At 30.8% G+C, this 19,012-nt stretch overlaps 1 protein-coding gene across 2 annotated transcripts; it reads right to left on the reverse strand.

The window, feature by feature from the left end:
- Positions 1-1,406: 1,406 nt before the first annotated feature.
- On the reverse strand, positions 1,407-19,003 carry LOC132727368 (uncharacterized). 2 transcript variants are annotated; one of them, XM_060712808.1, is made up of 11 exons: positions 18,840-19,003; positions 11,152-11,221; positions 10,083-10,197; positions 8,838-8,928; positions 8,154-8,329; positions 6,304-6,448; positions 5,596-5,781; positions 4,903-5,100; positions 3,431-3,565; positions 2,606-2,728; positions 1,407-1,609 (listed from the first exon to the last, which is right to left on the reverse strand). In XM_060712808.1, exons 2-11 carry the CDS (start codon positions 11,216-11,218, stop codon positions 1,523-1,525), a joined length of 1,323 nt encoding a protein of 440 aa, XP_060568791.1. In that variant the 5' UTR covers positions 11,219-11,221; positions 18,840-19,003; the 3' UTR covers positions 1,407-1,522. The 2 variants fall into 2 exon arrangements, with proteins under 2 accessions (XP_060568791.1, XP_060568790.1); XM_060712807.1 differs by lacking the exon at positions 18,840-19,003 and adding an exon at positions 17,441-17,671.
- Positions 19,004-19,012: the final 9 nt, after the last annotated feature.

Genomic DNA, 19,012 nt, shown 5'->3' on the forward strand with positions numbered 1-19,012 from the left:
CTCAAGAAGAATTATACAAGGAAAAAGTTCCTCGGAAACTGAACAAATACTTTCGGAAACGTAATCCTAAAACAGGTTTGGCCAATGTCAGATTGTTGCATGACAACGCGTCATCGCACAAGACGTATATAGTGAGAGACATTCTGAAACAGTAAAAAGTCGTTGTGCTCGCTTATCCTTCGTATTCACCTTATAACAAGTTTCTATATTATTTATTTATTTATTTATTTATTTATTTCAGATATAATTTTTGAACCGATGTCAAAGAACATTGATTTCCGTTCTTCTGTTTGATGTCCGAAACCAACACACATTTATATCCGATATACATGAACCACTAGCTATTGCTCTCAATCCAAATATGGGCAAAACTACAATTTTTATCCGATTTTTTTAAAACCGTAGCACTTGAACAGTGTATTGTGCTTTAATACGAATTTTAAAGCAAAATGCAAGATTCGTGCTTATGGTTACGTAGAATCTATTGGTCTCGTCCAACAAAATTCAGTATTGTACTCAGCAATGTAGAATAATCTCATAGTTACCGAGTTTAAGATACCCTAATAGCCAAAGGAAATGCAAGGAATGTTCTTTGCGAAACAAAGTTCTTTGAAATTAATGCCATAGCATTATTTTTTCTAGCAATCAGTTGTATGTAACTAACATGATTACATTAATTTGTTTCAAGACTAACATTGGTTATACCCATTTGTGCTAGCCTTGTAAAGTAAGTGATACCGTAGATACCGTATAATTATATAAAATTAAGTGAAAACTAACACCTTCACAGAAGATTAAATGACATATTCACATACTTTATCAAATGGTGCATATTTCTTTCTCATTCCATATGTATTCAAATATATCATTAAAGCTATTAAGAATATGAACTTACAGTAATTAGTCTTGAAAGACATGACTTCACTTTAACACTCGTGAAATAATGTTATAATAACCTGTCTTGCGTTTTTTGTTCCTCTTCATGTAGTCTTAAGGGAGTTAATTCTTTCGGAATATTATAAAGGTCTTTCAAATTTACTTCCCTTAATTTGACAGATTTCATCAGTCATTTTAAGAGATACTTTTGACAACTTAAATAGCGCGATATAATAGGCGGAGGCTCCAACTATCAAGTGGTAATGAAAGATCATTTAGCCTGTTGAAACTTTAAAAACGAAATTATAGTACTGCACATTGCTTTCTTCTACTTAAATAACAAAACGTTCAGAAATTTTCAGAAACTGCGTATATAAATGATAGAGAAGTCATTATTGTCCAACGAAACAGTACGTTAAAAACTGCAATATTATAATTATGTATTAAGGTTTCTGGTAGAGCGAATACTAACTTATTTCTATCCGTCTATCTTTCTATCTAACAAATGTGCATGATAATGCTAAATTATCATACATGTAAAAACAAATAAGGTTTCTGTCATTTTTAAGTTCTTTATTTATCACAGAATGGATCAATACTATCATTCAAATAACCGTTTACATGTAGGTACCATGCTCTGTTCCAATCAAGACATATGATCATCGCACATGCTGTTCACTAGCGTCAATTTTCCTAACTTTTCCTTTACCTCTATGTAAAAATCTTTCTTTGCCTGCAATATTATAAGCAATACACTAAAAATTCAAGAATACATATTTTAAGATTTATCCGTAACATTCAGCTTCAACAGTCAATAATATAGAAGAACTGGCAGTGAAATGTTTTATTTTATATCAAAATATCTAATGAACTGTAGACAATGTGTGATGTTTTTTTTTTTTTTTTTTTTTTTTTTTTTTGCATAACGATATGGTTCCGTAATATGGTTAAAATCAACCACTATGATTAATATAATCATATGTATTGAAATGATTTTAGAAAATACTTAGAAATACTTTAGAAACACTGATCACAGAAAGTATCATTCAAGATTTCTGAAGTTGCTTTCTCAATCAATCCATCTATCTATTTTATTTGCTTCGGTCGTGTATATGAAACGATTACAAAAATAATCCTGTATACACAATGTAGTAGTTAAACCTGAAATATTAATGTTCCGGAAATATGTATTTTTTTATTCTTGCCATTAACAATAAGGAATATTTTTTTAATTTTTGCATCATAATTAATCACATGTAACTGAAACAAAAATCTGGACTTTACTAGAGGGGTAGTGCATCAAGAATGTATTTAATGCCCCAACAGAGTGATGGGTTAAAAAGTCCGAGAGATTCTGTAGATGTTAATGCATAAAAAGCTGCATTCGCGCTGTTCTTGCATTAACGTATACATGTATACGCTTAAATCGGTAACTCCACGTTTCATTATCTGTATTTCATATATAGATACTATTGCCCGTGCAATGCTTTCTGTTATGATTTGTCACGAGAATCTGCCTGTTAATGCATGTTTTGTTCTCTGTTAATGTATAGTCGTGTTCGCAGATTTTTTTTTTTTTTTTTTTTTTTTTGCAATGAAGTTAGAAAAAGTAAAAAGAATTATGCACTAAAGCCGTTATTCTACATAAAATAGACGATTATTGAATAAATGCTATTTCTTATTTATAAATCAGTAAGAATGAAAAGTAAGATTAAATATTTGTACTTACTATAAAATAGTTCATTACAAAGACGAGTTGTTTTTGTGATAAAGTTTTCCTGGTTGTTTTCAATATGTTTTTCAATTCTGTATACATGTTGAAAAACGTCTGTAAACTTTTATTGACATTTTCCTGGAACGAAAATAATAAGTCCTTAGCTGTACATAAAATTTTAGTGATAAAACCATTATAAAGGATGTAATAGAAAACGCTTAACATTAGTATAAATAATAATTGTAAGAGAAAGTTTCGCTGAAATGATCGTATGTAAAAACTACACTTTACAACATTTGTAATAATAAACAGTGCACTATGATGATAAAAAACATGTAAGATTTCTTTCAAGAAACCTTGTCTCCAAATAGTAATAGATATTTTTGCCAACTTTCCTATCTCTATGACTCGATCGATATGTTGTCCAAGTGACATTAGTAGGGTTGTGACACATGTTCCACTTTCTTTGTATTTTACTAAAAAACTCTGCAATTTTATCTACAATAGTGTGTTACTATTACCCATGACAGATTTGATGGCTATTTGAAAATTCTAACCCACCCCTTTGTCGCATTTTTAAGATTTTCATTCTGCCAACACAAAAACGCTAAGCCAAGCTCGGATCACAGCTAAAACATTGCAAAAATTAGGTGTTGTGTTTCTGCCTTCCTTTCTTTTTGTTGTCGTGTTTTCCTTGGCGCGACAAAAAGATCAAAGACGCGATATTACACCATTCTCTCATGACCCTCGCTGGTCCTCTTTTCACTTATCACAAACAAAAAGTAACTGTATATAGTAAGTCAGCTAACATTAATACGAAAGTTAATTTATTTAACGAACCTTTATATTGTCGATTTCTGACTGTTTTATTTGTAATACTGTCATATTGGATTCAAACTCCACTACACCGTCAATACTGTCATCTCCAAAAACGTCTTCATTGTCTTCAACTGGCTCGTTAATGATTGACTGAAGCTGTAAAGGTATAAAGAAACATAACATAAAAACAACATCAACAACAGCAGCTATTTAGTGGTTTCACAATTTTTTTTACCAAATATATGTATGTTTATGACTCATAATTAATTATATAGATACAGAGTTATCTTATTCATCAATAGAAAGTTCCCGATGCGTGGTAGATTATATTATTACCCCTCACTTTTTTCGTAATGCTAATTTCCCATAGGCCTCTGGGAGTTATTTTTACTGTTAATGCAAGTGTACCACATGACTAAAAATTTTGTACTGTTACATAGGTAACAGTATTTTTTAAGAGGTCACGTGGTCTATTTCCTTAATAAAATGAAATAAAATGGCCGCCATTTTTTCTCTCGATTCATTCTTATTTTCAACGTTAAACCCCGATAGGACATCAATTTCTCCTCTGGAGTCCCTATGACACTCATAAAATTTAGTTGTTTGCACCCTGGTGTGCTTTTCGCGTATAAAATATCTTTTTGCTGAATAGTCAAAAAATGAACATCCGTTTTCAACTGAAGTAATTGCAATGTAAATAATTATGTGTCAAACTGGAGCATGCAGAAGATCTAAGCATGCAACAAAGGATTATTTAACAAATTTTATCAGTGACACGTTACAGACAAATGACAGATATGGTGGACATAGGATATCATCGTTATTTTGTCAAAAACCATGCTAAGAATATTCTGGAAACAGAAGGATCAGATTTCACAGATCATAACCGTGTAAATGGGTTAGTGTTTTGTTTCCTAAATAAAACCTAGCTTATTGTATGTTTATGATTTGTAGATATCATCACTTGCTTAAAGAATAAAAGAAAAGAGAAGTTAGGCCTACTGAGTACAGTACAGTAAAGTACACTTAAAACTTAAAAGGTAAGGACAGTTTAGTTATTGTTACTCTTGGTTTATTTTTGTTACAGTTAGATTTAGTTGACAATTTCAGATCATCTCAGTATTTTTGTTCGGGGTAATAAAATAAATAACACATGGGTTTGTGAGTAACAGTAAAAATATCATCCCTCGTAAAAATACTGTTACCCTCGGCTACGCCTCGGGTAACAGTATTTTCCTCGGGATGATATTTTTACTGTTACCCACAAACCCATGTGTTATTTATATATTAATGTAGTCATTTAATGCTTAATTTTCAGGATAAACTCTTTTGATTTCTGTTTTGACTTTGCAAAACAAATTCTACGATACTTTAGATAAAAGCCTTTTTTCAATCAAATTCTAAAACTGGAATATTAAGCATATTGTTACACTGCTAACTATCAAATTTCAATGGTTTTATGTATTAGCATACACAAAAATATCTTCAGTAACCTTTTCTATTTCTTCTTTGATGTCGTTAATAAGTTGCCGGAAACGGTCATCCATTCGGATCATCTCGGACTGAAGATCTGGCGGTTTGGGCTTCTGTAAATACCATTTGTTGTCTGCTATCTGTCGGCGGACTATTTCTTTTTTACAGTCATCACAGCAGCGGAGTAATACTGATACCTTAGGCTCCTTTTCTGGACACTTCAAACAGAAATAAAATGTCGTTACTTTTTATTTATTCGTCACTTACACTGAAATGTATATTTTGAAAGAGATATATTTACTGCATATATCGATATAAGCTGTATTAGATGAATTTATTTCAGAAAATGAGAGAAAGCATTGTCAGATAAACTTAGCTATCTCCAGTCATTACATCACATGGTTAAGCAATGCGTATGAAATAAAAACTAAGATATTTTATGTTGATGTTTGGTGTTTTCTGCAATTTATAATATCAAAGAAAAGAAAAATTGTTTGAATGAAATAAATTTGAGTTTTCAAAAAGTGTACTTTTCAGCGAATTACTGGAACTCTTTACATCGGCAGAAGATTATTTACATAGGGGTCATTCGACCAAATTGAAAGCAGTTAAAGCTCGCCAAGACAACACTTTCGACCATCAACAATGTATTCTCTATAAAACAATGTTCTGTTTGTCTTCAAGTGGAAAACAATTCTCTAAAATTCACATACCCCTTCGTATCTGATAATAGCAAGATGGGGGATATTGTCCGTTTGCCCATCTTCAAAGTAAAGTAATAAATCTTTCTGTGAACATATCCTACATAATGTAAGTCCACACACCCTGCAATTCCTCATCTTCTTTATTCGACCAAGCTTACTGTCACATTGCCGACATCTCGTGGTTTGACTTTCAAGCTGGAAATATATTTATCCAGACAACGATTAACAAATGAATGCATGTATATATTATTATCATCTCATGAACAACTAACATCATAAATTCATAATGAAATATTATCATGAACGGGGATAAACCTAAATAATTACTAAATTGTCATCATCATAAACAACATTCATCATAATATTATCGTGAATACCAAAAATTATTATAGCTACATACCACCATGAACAACAGTTATTGTATTTAGTTATCTTTAAAATAATTTCATAATGAAATTTTTCCTTGTAACAAACATTATCACAGTAAATTATAAATATGAACAACAATTTAGAAAATGAATGTTAATAAAGAGTAACATTAATTACAGTGAACAACAATTATCATAATGAATCATGATCCGCAATGAGAATAAGCATATAAAAACAATATGATAATTTATAATATCTACACTTCTGCATTGTTAATATTGACACTTGTAAAAGGTATGTATCAAAGTCATAAGTCAATTCAATTTTTTAAAAAAAATGATAATTTACCGCCCAAAACATAGATTTTTGCCATGTCGGTACATTCATTTTTCCTTTGATCTCTTTTACTGTATTCAATGTATCATAACCGCTCATCGTTGTCTTAAAGCCTCTGAGAAGTCTCAGGCACTCTTGCGTAGTGTCTATTTTGAATCTGAAAATTATATAAAATATATTATTAAAACATAATTTAAAAAAAACCGTCATGTTAAGCACGATTAATATTGATAACAAGATACAGGGTATTAAGTTATTCCATTTTGCGTTTCCCTTCTGTGTTGTTTATCTTATTTCACATTTATTTCAATTTAAAAGATGTGTAAATGATAAATCATGGAATGTCAAATGCCTTTGTAAAATAGCATACACTCGTTGTGAGAGGGGAAAACCAGACTACTTAAGATAGATTAATCTAGTGTCAAAATGGTTTGTATCATAACCTTTGCTTTTTTATGAATTTTGGAAAAGTGTTATCAATACAAATCCGGGTTATTATCGCGGTGTTTGCTTCAAACAAAAAAAAACATATAAAAGAAAAAGAGGGATATAATGGATTTAATCGCTCACCTGAAAATAAATGTCTGCTCTTGATAATTATAGTTTGTTTAATATAGAGATTGTGACGTCACTATCATATTGTTATTACAAACAATGATATTTTACGGGGATTAGGTTTGTTATTGAATTTTTGATAGAAATATAGCGGAGTGCAGCGTTACATGATGGAAGAACAATCTAGTTTGAGCCAAAATATTTTAACTTAAATTACCTTAAACCCAAATGAAGGTTCCAAGAAGTCAGCTTCATACTAAACAACTAAGATCTGGTTGGTCAAGATGATCTAAAGGTTAAGGTCAAACTTTTAAACTCAAGATAAAAGATTTTGTCCAAGTATGAACCTAATCCATCAATTAAAACAAGACTATAACAAGTTTGATATGTTTATTTTTTAATTAACCTTGACAGACAATGTTTTTCAGGGTTCAATGTAACATTTTCACTTCATTGAATATGGCGCTGTCGTTGTGTCAGTATATTAATTTTATTAAACTTATATAGAATTTTAATAAATTTCATATTTGACCTTGAAATTCATAGTAATTTAGAGATGAAGACCGTACTTGAATCGTTCACATAAAAGTTTATTTTTCAAAGTGTGATTCAAATCTTTCTGTTAATAACAAAGTTATCGCACATACATGTATAAAATTTAATCAATTGGCCTTGCAAGTCAAGGTCGTGTAAAGGTCATTGTCATACATGAATTGCCCCAGATGAAGGTTTTGCCTACATGTTGTTTTGTCAAAGTATAAATCTGATAAATTCAATAAAAAATTAGCAATATTTAAAAGAAAAATATTATTTATGAGACCATAATTCTTGAAAAAGTCACTACTGTGAGTTATCTGCCTCTTTATAAATGGATCCCTGTTAGTAATTAAAGTTCTTTGCATGAATTAAAAATAAAATTTCTTCAAGAAAGTATCATAAATGGAATTGCTATTGTCCAGACACCAATTATAAACGCCATAAAACACGACGGGAGGAGGACGGTCACGTAAACTCACATTTATCACGTGTTAAGGTGAATTAGGTGAGCTAAAAACAGACACGACAAAAACGAATGCGTTCAAAACAAAACAAAAATATAATATATCTACTTGCATTAGCGCAACAAAATCATATTTGAAACTGGATTTCGCTGCTAAAAATTACACAAAAAACATAGCAAAACGATTAAACGTTTGTGAATCTTAGAAAATAACTAAGCGTTTTTAATGGTATGGATTGCCTAACATATTCACGAAGAAATTAAGCGAAGTCCATTCAAATCAACCAAACCTGAACAGTTTACTTACTGATCTTTCCAGAATCTTGGTTGCTCGGATGCGTTCCTTGTTGTTATTTCATATTCATACACAATATCTGTCATCTCATCTTTACATTGTTTTCTTAACAGACGAAATAGGTCTGTCTGTGACCGTTGAGTGCAGCCAAGATACAAAACTCGATCTTCAAAACAAGTCAGACATACCTGTGAATAGATAATGACAAAAACATATTGTAAAAGGCGTGCTTTAATTGTTATGAGAGAAGTATAGAATTTTACATAATTTCTTGAGTAAAAAATTTTTTGGTTCATTTTAAAAACAGGTCGATTTTTTGCTATTACGGTTAGGGACACAAAAACCGAATTTTTAATTAGTCTTTGTCCCATCAAATTCGTGACTTGAAAGAAAGGGTTCAGTTGTAGATCTAGGGCTTATTACCGAAATACTTTTTTAAACACTTCCCCTGTTGAGACAAATGACAAACATTTTTTGAAAATTTTTTTTTTCTTCCTTCCCTATTAATGAAAATTTTGCTTAACTTTGGTAGGGGTGTCTTATCTTTAAACTTTACAAAACAAACTTATTGACAAATTGTTTGAAACCACAGAACAATTTTAAAATTATGGTTGGGATAATTGTTGTTGCGTGTTTGACTGACATTTAACAACACAACGCTAAAATTTATTTAGCACATAATTACGGGAATATTACCTTACAGGGAACACCATCAGGGTCAGGTTGAGCCATGGCATTCAAGCGTCTAGTATATTGTAAACATGGTCGACAAAATATTTCACCACACCTGTAAAAAAGGTATAAGTGTTCATATAACCAGTTGTACCGCACATACACACCGCCATAAAGTAGTATGTAAAACTTTACAATCCATTGTGACTAACTCACATAATGTTAAACGTAGTACGTATATCTACATGATATTGTATTTGATATCATTATGAAATATGATTATATTATGATATTGTATTTCATATTAATATTATTATGAAACATGAATATATTACAAATATATATGCCTGACTTGTATTTATTGAGTGATGTTTTTGTCTGTGTGTTTTTGTTTTGTGTGTGAGCGTGCGCGTGCGTGCGTGCGTGTTTTGTTGTTGTTGTTTTACGTTTAAATATTCAGGCATATTTTCCAATATTGGACTGAAAAACAGATCTTTTGCTTCTTCTTCTGTCTGAGAAAGGTAAATTATTTTGTTTATATAGTGACATTAATGGGTAATATAATATGTATAAACCATCTTACCGTGGAAATAAGTTGGAAAAAAAATATAGCATTTTACGGAGACTGTTTATACGGTTTGTGATTTATATATAGTAAATATGAATATATCATTTGAAATAGATATGTTAACATACTATGTGACATCAAAACAGCAATTTAACCTTCAACATTATACATATCTCATAGCATAAGTGTTATATTGATAACAAAATTACATCTATCTAAGCCAGAAACACTAAGACTTTAGTCTCAAAAAGTATCTATAAATAACCAGTCAACCGGTACTGTACCGTTGGCCTAGTGGTTAAGGCGTCCGCCTACGGATAGGGAGGTCGACGGTTAGAGCTCCACGGGGAGCCATTATTGAAGGATGAATGTTTCTCGTTGGCCTCGTTGCGAATGGCCACTTCGTAAGCCGCGAGGTAGTTAAAATGAATGGTTACCGGTTTCTATCCGCCTGGCGCCTGGCATAGTGGTAGGAATTGGGAGGTACATGGTATGCGAGCAAAAGGTGTCTCATAAGTCAGAAATGGCTGGCCCTTTCAGTAGGGGTGACACTATAATAAACAAGACCTTTACAGTCAACACTTTAGAGTCTGGAAAAAATGCAAAATTGTGCATGCTTGACTCACTCTATACTGTTGTTTATAACCGGCTTCATAAGGTCTTATGAGCACGTGTATGTATAGTTTTACATAAACAGTTACCTTCTACAATGATGGGGTCTTCTTAAATGATGAGGTCGGGAAAATAATTGCCCACATTCTCTGTTTTGACATTTGTCACGTGCAGTCTTTGGTACGTAGTGGCTAGTTGTGGCACCTATAATCATATATAAAAATATTTGTAAGATAAATGTATACTTTGGATCACAGTGGCGGTTTGTGACACTTTTTATAAAATGATAATTTGTAAGATAATTGTATAATTAGGAACACATTGGTAGGATGTGACACCTGTAATTACATATAAAATTATAAATATACTTTATAATACTTATTTCAATATTTTGAACACAGTGGTAGGTAGTGACACCTGTAATTACATATAAAATGATAATTTTGTAACATATAATGTATGTCTTATTAGATGTAAATAAACTGATAACATTTTAATTCACAATTGCAGCAGAAATGATTCCATCCAAATGTTAAAATAATACAATGCAATGCTGATGTAGCAGCAATTGAACAGAAAGCCAGTTTTATTTCAGACTTATTTTATTATATATAAACAAACCTTTTTGGTGAGGATAAAGTAGAGTATTTATCCATCTTCGGTGATGGTTAAAAGGCCATATGAGTCCGTAACTCTTACTTAAACGGACAAAGAGGCTGGACGTTCGTGCATCGAATAGCCAAAAATTCTAACCTTTATTGAAATAAATCAAGGTTATAAATCTCCAACAAAACATTTATGTATCTAACAAAGTAATCTTCTTCCAGAAGTTACAGGTATGAGAACATTTCTTATTTGTTCTAAGACAGATATATTTGTCAAAGATAGACTATATTATCAGAATCAACAGCTTAACCCTTAAATTGCTGATTTTCTTAAATTTGTGATTTTCTTAAAAGGATTTGTCCTTCTGCTTTTAACTTAGTCAATTTAAAGTTTTAGGGATTAGATATCATAATAATAATTTGACTGCTGCTTACAATCAAGAACCTTGTCAAAGTACGTGGAGGTGCCGGCCGGCCGGAATCGAAACTGGCACTTTTTGTTCCAGCAGGTGAAGGTCAATTACAATTAAAGGAATTAGTAATATTGTGTTACCTTCTCCTTTGAACGCTTCTTCGTCCGTCTGTTCGTCAACCAGGTCCGGTTCCGTCTTTTTTGCCATTTTCTGTGTAAATGTCCATGATATAAAATGAAAGAAGAAAGTTAATGGATTAAGACAGGCACTTGATAACAATTTTGATGCATACATTTTTGTAAATAAATTCTATATCCTTAACTATGTGAAAGAACGAAGTTTGTGTTTCGACTAATAAATATGAAATATGAATATTCGAAATGTGCGTGTTTCTAGACAATTAGTGATGTGAAATAGTCGATAAATGAAGGTGAAACATTTAATTAAAACAATTCACACATTTCTATTAGCAGATACATGTATAAACAGTGTATACATGTACATAGGTGAAGCGAGTGATTCATTAGCTGAATTGTCTTCTCGAGAATTCATTTCTTTCTTTAAAACAAATTAAAGAGATCGTATACAAATAAAACTGTTATTTTTTCTTTTACATTATCAGGTAGATATTTAATACTTAAAAAATATCTATAGCCATTAGACATGCAAGTACTGTATTGTATTGTGTGTAAACTTAACAATTCAATATATCTAAATGATATTTAAGGTCTACAGTATGTCAGAAGTAATGAAGCGTATTTTGTGATTTTTTCTTTCATTCTTTTCTTTCCGTTTTTTCCCTTCTTTTCTACGTTTAAGTAATAACGGTATCCCCCTCATGCATGTACATGATAACCTTAAGAAGCAAACATTAAGGTATCATTTTTTACGTTCTTCTATTTATTTTTATTTTATTCATTTATTCATTTTTTTTTTATTTTTTTTTTATGTTAATCTTTTTATCAATACCAACTTCCTTCAACATACATGTATATTGATAACTAATTAACTCTCTAGTATTCTTATGAAAATTAATCATTCTACAATCATTATCCCTGGGTTGAAAGACATACGTCCTTATAAATAGGCTACAGTGGATTATTTATACAACAATTACATAGAATTTAATGTATGTTGAACAGAACATTTTGTGCGTATACTTTTTGTCATGTACCATGATAATGCATATTAAATATGCTATACAAATGTAATACTATGTGGTGTAATGAATATGTACTAAATGTTTACGTCAATACATTATCTATCTATAAGATATTAGGAGACAGCAATGTCTTTTGTCTGATAATGAATTAATTCTTTAATTTTTGTGCAGGAACTGATTTCTAAATGCATATGGTCAGAAACTAAGTGATCATAAATTTATTAAAAACTTGAAGGTGATTTTGAGAAATGGAAAACTTGATGATTGAATAACTTATTTTTTCTCCATGTAAACTTGAGGTTCATTTTTCATAAATCTGTAAGTTTATTTCTGACTATATCCATTCTTACTATCAAAGAACATTGTCTATTATACATATTATATTTATGTACCTCATGAATGAATAGAGCTTGAAATAAATATTTTTATTGTTTTGATTTTTTAAAAATATATTTTTTATATTATAAAGAGTGTAAACGAGTGCAATCTCGCGCAAACACTTGAGTTTTTAATCTTGTTCGGACAACTAACCTCCTATAAAATAGCAGTATAAAACAAAACCGACGTCCTGTAGCTACAGTGAAATTATTGAATATCATATGTATCATATATAAAGATAGAAGAGATATAATATATAGTCGCCTGTAACAGAAATGTATGGTACGGTCAGTTCACAGTAAAGATATAGCGTTCGTTTTAATTCGTGATTCTGCATTTACACTCTGTATGGATAAAATAATATAAGGCTATGAATATAATTAACACTAAAAAGTGTGCTGAATACTGACACAAGGTATACTACATTTTAACGCCTATACACCACATGTATACCTGTAAATTAGACTGTAACTTTATGTAACATGTTTTAAGTTTAAGCATGTTCATTTTGCTTAATTTAGTGTCTCTAACTTGTAAGTATATATACTTGCAATTTATAAATGAAAATTTACAAAATACAAAAAGGGCTCAGAACTGACACCTAATTAATTTAGTGTTTACAACTTTAAACAAGTATATAGTTTTACAATCTATAAATGAAAATTTACAAAAATACAAAAAAGGGTAAAAAATCTAATATTTCTAGATACAATATTCTGCTGCATTCAACATATATTAGAAACTAACAGGTACCTTAATATGGTCGGAACCCGGGAATGAACTAGAATCAACATCACTTGTTTATGTGGCAGATACCACTATGCTACCATCACGTATACTAATGTTCGTTCTTAAAAGATGCAAATGACCACGATGTTAAGACACAAATATCATTAATATTTGCAAATAACTGATTCAAGTTTATTGCCGAAAAAAACCCACAATAATCTAGTTTATTCCATTTAATTTTTTTTAAAACAATTATCTGTTTTTTATAAAAATTAAAAATTTTTATAAAAATTAAAAAATTAAAACTTTCCCCTTCCATTTTTAAAAAAAAAAAAAGGACAGAATTCCCCAAAGGGGAAATATTCTTTCCGTTTTAGGTATTAATTTTAAAATTCCCTTTTTTTTAAATATACCAGGTATTTATTACGAAATAAAACATTAAAACACTAATGACGTTAAAAAAAAAAATTCCCCCTTTCCAAAAACAATTAAAATGTAATAATAAAAAATCCCTTAAAATTTTAAAACCATCTTTAAAATTGTTTAAAATTATTTAAAGAATTGGAAGGACCTTTATTTTTAAATTATACAGTGTTTCAGGGGTTAGAACGTTTTTTCTTCCTCCCCGTTCGGATCTACCCAAAAGCATTTTATATTTTATTCTTACCGTAAAATATTAAGGATCCCAGAAACGTCGGGGATAAAAAATTTTTTTAATGCTTTTAATTTATTTAATTAAAAATTAAAAGTTTTTTTTTCCGTTTTTTACCCCTTTTTTCCTTTATCAAATGAAAATTTTTGAAAAAAGCCTTTCCCTTAAAAATTCACAAGGAGCGAATTTTTTAAATTTTTAAAATGTAGTTTATAATGGTTTTTTTATCGCGAACAAAGATTTTTTTTTTTTTTTTTTTCCCCCAATATATGTGTTCTTTAAAAAAAGCCATTTTATTAAATTTAATTATATAAATTTTTAAAAATTCAAATCCAAAAATTTTTTGGCGAAAAAGGGGGGGTTTTTTAAACAGAAGGTTTTCTCACTTTTTTTTATGGATGGGGGGGCGGAAAAATTCACAGCAAATAAAAAAAAAATGTTAAGGCCTTTTTTTAAATTTTTTAAATAAATTTTTTGGTTATTGATGCCTTAACGTTTTATCATCTTATTTTTTTGTCATGGGAAGAAATAAATGTGTTCAGTATACTTCGTTTACAGAGGGTAGTCCCCCTTACTGATTATTTGTGATAACCAAATACAAGCAGCCGTTTTTAAAGCATAACAATAGTACCACCCTTGCAATCTGTTGAATTTACAACAAAAGTTCATCCAGGACGATTATAAACTAAACCGTTAAAAGTAGAGGTATAATCTTGATTAACTATATAATACACATTTCTACATGGTACACTATTATACTATTTACACTACACATTGGGATAATTATTTTATGTGCACGTTTCACAGAATATATTATCAGTAAAATAATTTCTTTCTACAGTAAAAAGTGTATTACAAATTAACAATAGCATTAAGTTGTGTGTACTTAAGTTTATAGAAGGAGAAGAATCATTTATTTGCAAATCAACTTTCAAAACAGTCATTTATAAGCTTTTCTTTTATGGGTTATCATTCATTTACTATTCAATTTAGGAGTTCTAAGAAAGAAAAAAACAATGGATGGTTAATCTTTTAATGTATTGTCATTATTCTCTGTACATAAATGACTTGCCAAGCACATCTGCTGTCTTTTACAAATATTCACTGTTTATTTACTATAACTTATGTTTGTATCATGTATGATGCACTGAGAGAAATAAAATGATCACATATATATTACTAACAATAATTAATGTATTATTAATACTTTGCAAAGTCATATATATAATCATTAAGACGTGCCTTAAATAAGAACTCTAATTCTAGAAGATTATAGTGCTAAGCCAAAAAATGTAAATAGAATCTATATTTAGCTATTACAGTTTGTGTCAAATGACATCCTGAAATTGAAAGTATTACATCAATAAAAACACACATATATGGGGCATTTAAAAAAGAACATTAACACTCGTAATACTACGGAAGAGCATTAGTGCCAGGTGTATGTTTTTTAATAACTCGAAATTTCGAGTTACTAACTCGAAATTTCGAGTTACTAACTCGAAATTTCGACTTACTTATCTCGAAATTTCGACTTACTAACTCGAAATTTCGACTTACTAACTCGAAATTTCGAGTTATTTATCTCGAAATTTCGACTTACTAACTCGAAATTTCGACTTACTAACTCGAAATTTCGAGTTACTTATTTCGAAATTTCGACTTACTAACTCGAAATTTCGACTTACTAACTCGAAATTTCGAGTTACTAACTCGAAATTTCGAGTTACTTATCTCGAAATTTCGAGTTACTAACTCGAAATTTCGACATACTAACTCGAAATTTCGACATACTAACCCGGCCAAAGTTATTAGTTAGATGGTATAAGATATAGTAGGGAGTGACGTTGAACGATGGAGATGGAGAAACGGGTGCCTGGACAAAAACTATTGAAATTTAACTTAAACTTAGTAATGGCATGTACACACCCGACCTAAAAAATACAAGGCTTCCTTTAATTTGTACGTTCAGGCGTTCTTAAGACGTTGTATTGTATCCCAATCTGTTCAAACATATCTTTTCACTAAATCATATTCTTCTCATCCCTGTAAAAAAAAAACGATCCTATACTTCACGTGTGGGACATCTGTACGGAATGCCGTTAGGGCCATCGCCTATGAATGTGTGTGATCTGAAACGCGATAGTCGATAGTACGATGGTGAAAACGCGAAATTACGAAACTACGATGGTGAAAACGCCGAAAGCACGATGATGAAAAACGCGAATGGTACGACATGATGAAAACGCGAAAATCACGAAACTACGATGGTGAAAACGCGACAGTACGATGGTGAAAACACGATAGTTTATCGCGTTTTCATCATCGTAGTATCGTACTGTCGCGTTTTCATCATCGTACTTTTTCGCGTTTTCATCATCGTGCTTTCGCGTTTTCACCATCGTAGTTTCGTGATTTCGCGTTTTCACCATCGTACTATCGACTATCGCGTTTCAGATCAAACACATTCATAGGCAATGGCCCTAACGGCATTCCGTACATCTGAGGAAAGTATCGCGGCGTCGGCCAAAATAGGGCGTGCTGAGGCCTTTACTGACTATATTTCTTTGTAAAATCGGATGCTTTTATATTGTTCCCAACATATATATATTATAACAAGTATTCACTTTTATCAACTTTTTATCAACACAATATGAATCAAAGTACATGTATTAGTAAATAATGAATAATGTTACAAAAACCATTATTTGTATAAAGAAAGCGTGACAGACTTACTGGCGTAATACACGTCATTTAAAACTTATTTAACACATGATATTGCACAGTTTACAATAGGGTGGGTTTTGGGACTTGTTGTTTTCTCCATACGATGGTTGTATTGTGCTGCTTAAGAAAAAAAAACACCCGGTTAACACGGAAAATGTGGAAAGTGTGATTTTACATCCCCCCCCCCCTCCACAAAAAAAGCGAAGGATATGTTCAGTATGTGTGGACATTTGACCCTATATAAAATTGTTCTGTTAAAAATAAATGTTAAAAGGTGCTCTGTTCAATGTGCAACAGCTACACACGGAAGAAAGTATCTTGAATTCAATCCTTGCTTTCACCGGCAACCAATGAAAGTCGTGCAATGTAAGTCGAAATTTCGAGTTACTAAGTCGAAATTTCGAGTTACTAAGTCGAAATTTCGAGTTAGTATGTCGAAATTTCGAGTTACTAAGTCGAAATTTCGAGTTACTAAGTCGAAATTTCGAGTTAGTAAGTCGAAATTTCGAGTTAGTAACTCGATATTTCGAGATAAGTAACTCGAAATTTCGAGTTAGTAAGTCGAAATTTCAAGTTAGTAAGTCGAAATTTCGAGATAAGTAACTCGAAATTTCGAGTTAGTAACTCGAAATTTCGAGTTAGTAAGTCGAAATTTCGAGATAAGTAAGTCGAAATTTCGAGTTAGTAACTCGAAATTTCGAGTTAGTAACTCGAAATTTCGAGTTAATAAAAAACATACACCTGGCACTAATGCTCTTCCGTATAATACTACAATTTTAACCTTTTTCCTAAACATGACATCTGTTTACTGCTTCTGCAAAATAAATGCAAAGTACACTTTCTTGAGAAAATATGTTGTTTCTAAGAAATGCAACTCAGGAATGCATTATTATTACGTCATCCGGCGTATGGGAATTATATTTTGCTTCAAGAAATCTACACGTGCTCCGGCTCACGTGAAATTCGTTCATATCACATTAAATCAAAACAAAATTGATTGTGAACGAAATTTTATTTTTGAACAAAAATAAAGATAATTAAACAATCACGAATGTTTATAAGAAAAATGTCTAATATTTGCAGCATGTTTTTAATTTAGAAGTGATGCACACTGGATTTGGATACTTATTTACATTTTCGCTTTAAAAAAATTTTTTTATTATTATAAAATGCACATGTCACTGTAATAAAACAAGGGCATGCATTTTACAAACAAATATAAGTATTGGCTATATATTTGTAAATGAACGATAATACATGCGACAGCATATCTTTGAAATAATGACAAGGGGTGGCGAATTGTGCCGAATTTATGTCGAATGTATTTTCCTTCAAACCTGGTAATCAAAACTAATTTCTCAAACATATTTTTTTTCACTTTGAAAGGTTATTTACAGCATAATGTTTAAAATATCATTTTTGATAGGGAAGTTACGATACATGCTATGAAAAATAAATGTTGCGAACGAACGTATCCAACGAAAGCATATAAGATAATGATTATGTTTAAAGTGGCCTTCAGCTTTTATTTTCTGTTGGGAAAAAATTAAACAATTCTGAGTTGTTTCAAACTAAGTATTCCAGTAATTTTATCTTGTAAAAGTGCATCTTATACATCACTATCACGCGGTAGAAGTCGATCGGGAAACTATTGTGGCTGATTTGTGCAATTCGCGCCCCTCCATTTTAATTGTTAATTCTCGACTTTTCGATTGGCGGGGTCGCGGGGCGAAAACGCAAAATGGCACAAATCAGCCACCATAGAAAACAGATCGGCCCCTTAACTTATTTTAATATCATCAATTTTAACTTTATTTGACAATCATATGAAACGATTTATTTAAGGGCACAATATTAATTTATCCTTTAGAAAAGCTGAATGCCGCTTATAACGTATCTAATTAAAACGATTCTGTCCGAAAAAAGGACGATTTATTCCGTGTTTTTAAGTGGATTACTTATTTATATATGCAAATCGTATTTGATAATATTACAGATATAATTTTGCATTTTATGGGAATACTCGTACTGTTTTCAAAGAACACACGATAAAATAAAATTTTGTTTCCACGAAATACAAAAACTGAGGTTTCTTTTAACAAATTCAAATACACATTATTAATATAAGAGCGACTTTTCTATTGCAGCTGTTAATTTGAATTCAAAGTAATATTCGTTACCTGAAATATTTTGATCTCTAGCTTAAAATCCAGATTTAAGCAAATATTTCAATCTCAACCAAATTAATATCATAGAAATTTTCACAAGCAAACGCGCCATAATAGTATTAATTAAATCTGAGGGTTTCTTCACAGTGCATACGCTATCTTTTCACATCTCATATTCAAGTAAC

This window comes from Ruditapes philippinarum, unplaced genomic scaffold (assembly GCF_026571515.1).
Source record: "Ruditapes philippinarum isolate M1 unplaced genomic scaffold, ASM2657151v2 ctg2436_1_1_1_1, whole genome shotgun sequence".
Taxonomy (NCBI): domain Eukaryota; kingdom Metazoa; phylum Mollusca; class Bivalvia; order Venerida; family Veneridae; genus Ruditapes; species Ruditapes philippinarum.

What these genes read in the sequence shown, in the direction of transcription:
- LOC132727368 (XM_060712807.1), bottom strand. An exon ending in AGAAGCGTTCAAAGGAGAAG is followed by an intron (nt 10,198 to 11,151) that starts GTAACACAATAT and finishes ATATGATTATAG; the next exon opens with GTGCCACAACTAGCCACTAC. An exon ending in AGACCCCATCATTGTAGAAG is followed by an intron (nt 8,929 to 10,082) that starts GTAACTGTTTAT and finishes CCTTTTTTACAG; the next exon opens with GTGTGGTGAAATATTTTGTC.